At 42.8% G+C, this 4,179-nt stretch overlaps 1 protein-coding gene across 1 annotated transcript; it reads left to right on the forward strand.

The window, feature by feature from the left end:
- Positions 1-1,382: 1,382 nt before the first annotated feature.
- LOC120738049 (odorant receptor 131-2-like) lies at positions 1,383-2,622 on the forward strand. The gene has a single exon (XM_040039083.1). The coding sequence runs from the start codon at positions 1,639-1,641 to the stop codon at positions 2,620-2,622; it is 984 nt and encodes a 327-aa protein (XP_039895017.1). The 5' UTR covers positions 1,383-1,638.
- The last annotated feature ends 1,557 nt before the right edge of the window (positions 2,623-4,179 follow it).

Here is a 4,179-nt window from a genome sequence, read left to right on the forward strand (position 1 = left end):
AGACCACTGATAATCTCCCTCGATCTGGGGCTCCACGCAAGATCTCATCCCGTGGGGTCAAAATGATCATGAGAACGGTGAGCAAAGATCCCAGAACCACACGGGGGGACCTGGTGAATGACCTGCAGAGAGCTGGGACCAAAGTAACAAAGGTCACCATCAGTAACACACTACAACGGCAGGGAATCAAATCCCGCAGTGCCAGACGTGTTCCGCTGCTGAAGCCAGTGCATGTCCAGGCCCGTCTGAAGTTTGCCAGAGAGCACATGGATGATACAGCAGAGGATTGGGAGAATGTCACGTGGTCAGATGAAACCAAAGTAGAACTTTTTGGTATAAACTCAACTCGTCGTGTTTGGAGGAAGAAGAATACTGAGTTGCATCCCAAGAACACCATACCTACTGTGAAGCATGGGGGTGGAAACATCATGCTATGGGGCTGTTTTTCTGCCAAGGGGACAGGACGACTGATCCGTGTTAAGGACAGAATGAATGGGGCCATGTATCGTGAGATTTTGAGCCAAAACCTCCTTCCATCAGTGAGAACTTTGAAGATGAAACGAGGCTGGGTCTTCCAACTTGACAATGATCCGAAACACACCGCCCGGGCAACGAAGGAGTGGCTCCGTAAGAAGCATTTGAAAGTCCTGGAGTGGCCTAGCCAGTCTCCAGACCTCAACCCCATAGAAAATCTGTGGCGGGAGTTGAAAGTCCGTGTTGCTCGGCGACAGCCCCAAAACATCACTGCTCTCGAGAAGATCTGCATGGAGGAATGGGCCAAAATACCAGCTACTGTGTGTGCAAACCTGGTAAAGACCTATAGTAAACGTTTGACCTCTGTTATTGCCAACAAAGGTTATGTTACAAAGTATTGAGTTGTATTTTTGTTATTGACCAAATACTTATTTTCCACCCTGATTTACGAATAAATTCTTTACAAATCCTACCATGTGGATTCATGGATTTTTTTTTCACATTCTGTCTCTCACAGTTGAAGTGTACCTCTGGTGCAAATTACTGACCTCTGTCATCATTTTAAGTGGGGGAACTTGCACAATCGGTGGCTGACTAAATACTTTTTTGCCCCACTGTATGTATATGTATATATATAATATACACACAATAACAGCAGCTGTACAAGTATTAAATGGAAATGAAGAGATATAATGTCCAGTGTTGTGCAATCCACATTATTTAGTGTCTTGTGCAGTGCAAATATGCTCATGCTCAATATGTTCATGGCAATGTCAGAAGAAAATGCTTTAAACAATATGGAATCAACTTAACAGGCTATTAATATATTACTCCTATACTATAATGTTCACGTTATCATGTCCTTGGGGCGGGGGGGGGGGGGGGGGGGGGGTTGTAAGTAAACTGGAAAAAAATAATGCAGACATGTGATAGTCACATGAAAAGGTGTGACTACAGAGCGTATATACACAATGTGTGGGTAAGAAAATCTTGCTGTCCAGTGCCGTTTAGCTGAAAGCAGCCACAGCCCTCTAACCTATTAATTTCCTGCAGGAGGAGGATGACCTGAAAAGAGCTCTGTGGATCTTTCTGTTTTAAATGTTGGAATACTTTTTTGTGTTTTATTTCCACTGAAGATGTTAAAAACTGAATTTCTTTATTGAAATGTTACTTGCAAATCTGTCTCTGACCAATGTTACTGCTAACCAGCAATATCAAGGGGTTTTGGAAAGAGTTTTATTTTCCACTCTGACTACACTGCCATGTTGTTTATTTCTCTGCATTAATGGAATCATGCTTTTTACTTTAAGGAGCAAAGCTTTGTTCTGTGAGACGTCACGATACATTCTCCTGTATAACCTTCTGTTTGCAGACACAGTACAGATGGCACTGAGTCAGTTATTGTATATTATTGCTGCTTGTAGGATAACACTAACATATCCTGTATGTGGTTTTCTCACCATGCTTGCCAATCTTACGACTGTGGTCTCTCCTGTCACGTTGGTGGTGATGTCTCTGGAGAGATATGTCGCTGTGTGCTACCCACTGAGGCATGCTAGCATCATCACTATCACCAACACAGGTGTGGCCATCATTGTGATCTGGGCCATCGGTTCACTAAATATCTTGACTCGAGTTCTTCTGCTGTTAGAGTTTCCTTTTGAAGCCCTTGATAGTCTGCAGATGAAAGACTTTTGCTCTGAAATAGCAATGTCTGGTGGGTCTATGTCTGATGATTACGACAAAGCCTTCACATGTGTTCTGTTTATTTCAGCAAGTGTGGCAATCACATGCTCTTATATTGGTGTTATAGTAGCAGCCAGGTCGGCCTCCACAGATAAAGCTTCAGCCCGTAAGGCTTGTAACACACTGCTGCTACATCTGGTGCAGCTGGGTCTCAGTCTTTCTTCAACCATTTGTAACCCACTACTCACAGCACTTGCAAGAGTTTTAACAAGGATAGTGTTTGTGCGCATCCAGAATGTTTTTTATGTTTGTATTTTCCTTTTCCCCAGATGTCTGAGTTCACTGATTTATGGTATCAGAGATCAAAGCATCAGACCTGTGCTCATATATTATCTTTGCTGTCGACTGAAATACTCAGTCATACAGCCGAGACTGAAGGCTGCGATCGAAGTAGAGTGTTAGTCAGAGTATACACCACGCTTGCAAGCATACAAACCTCAAAGTACCGTACTGCAATTCTGGATAACTCCTTCTGTTACTGACTTGACTTTTGAATTTTTATTGAAAACCATACAGTTGTCAAATGACACACGTGAGGAATTGTTTGCTGCTGTTTACTAAAGGAACATAATTCTTTATAATTCTCTCAAATGATTACATGCTTTGGTAAAACAGGAAAGAGCGTCACATTTGTGTAACCCCGTAATCTGTGTACAGCCACTCTATCTCAAGCACTGCTCAGGCAAAGAAATTGCAGCAATTTTTAATTAGATGTAATTGGCCTACATCTGTCCTACTTCTAAACCCGCAGTTTAGCCTTGGAATTACTGCAGGTGTCCTAGAGGGTTTTCTTTCAGTTCCAAGTTGTGCAAATAAATTCAGCACTTTGGAAAACTAAAGGTGCTTTGTGTTGGTAAAGTTGTTCTCTGCTATCAGTCTTGAATAATTTGGTGAATTTTCAATCAACAAAAGGTCTTAAATAGTTTGATCACAGACTTTTTGTATATTGTATGGTATTCACCCCATTACATAAATCGCCTTGAGGTGATTTTTGTGACTTTGTGATATATATATAGCTGTACTTTGTTTATTTACAGCTGGCAAAATGGCATAGATTATAGCGTCAACATGTGAGCATACCTTAAATAACCCAGCCTTACAGGTTACACACCTAGAGGGTGTGGGGGGGCCACAGCCCCGTCCTCCAGGGCATGAAGCAGGTATGGAGGAGATCAAAACTCCAGACATCCAGAGGCCCCCAGAACACAAGAGACCAAGGAAGACTAACAGAGGGGCAGCCGCGCCACTGTCCCAGAAAGAGCTGAGGAGAGTCCCGTCTTTTTATGTTTTCACTGTATCATTGTCAGGCCTTTACCTTACAATATGAATTGCCTTGAGCCAACTGTTGTTGTCATTTGGTAGTGCCTAAATAAAACTGAGTGGGGGTGTCCAATCCCAGTCCTCGAGAGCTACAATTCTGCAGCTTTAAGATGCATCCCTACTCCAACACAGCTGAATCAAATTATCTCTTCAGCATGCCATCAAGTTTGGCAAAGGCCTGATAACAAGCCATTCATTTGATTCAGGTGAATCGGAACAAGGATACATCTAAAAGCTGCAGGAAGGTAGCTCTTGAGGACTGGGATTGGACAACCCTGTCCTATAGAAACTCATTCCCATCACAAAGTACACACTCTACTCTTTTTCAAATGAGAACCATGACCTCAGACCCAGAGGTGCCAATTCCTATTCCAGCTGCTTTACATTGGCTTGAAATTGCCCTAGATAAAACTGGAGGTCATGCTTAAGAAAGTCAACAACCTGCAAAAAGCAGAGACAAAATCCTGAGGTCGCAAAGCTAAACACCATTTACCCCTGGGCCGGATTCTAGACAAGGAAATAATTAACAGAATGACAATCACAACGGGACAGCACTGGCTGATACCCACCAGGAATGAATCTGACTTATTGCCAGCAATGCAAACTAAGGTCTCATTGTGGTTCTCTAGGGAGCTAATA

This window comes from Simochromis diagramma, unplaced genomic scaffold (assembly GCF_900408965.1).
Source record: "Simochromis diagramma unplaced genomic scaffold, fSimDia1.1 OVJJ01000323.1, whole genome shotgun sequence".
Lineage (NCBI taxonomy): Eukaryota > Metazoa > Chordata > Actinopteri > Cichliformes > Cichlidae > Simochromis > Simochromis diagramma.

Bases quoted from the DNA above. Each gene is read 5' to 3' on its own strand.
- LOC120738049 (XM_040039083.1), top strand. From the start codon at position 1,639: ATGTTACTTGCAAATCTGTCTCTGACCAATGTTACTGCTAACCAGCAA.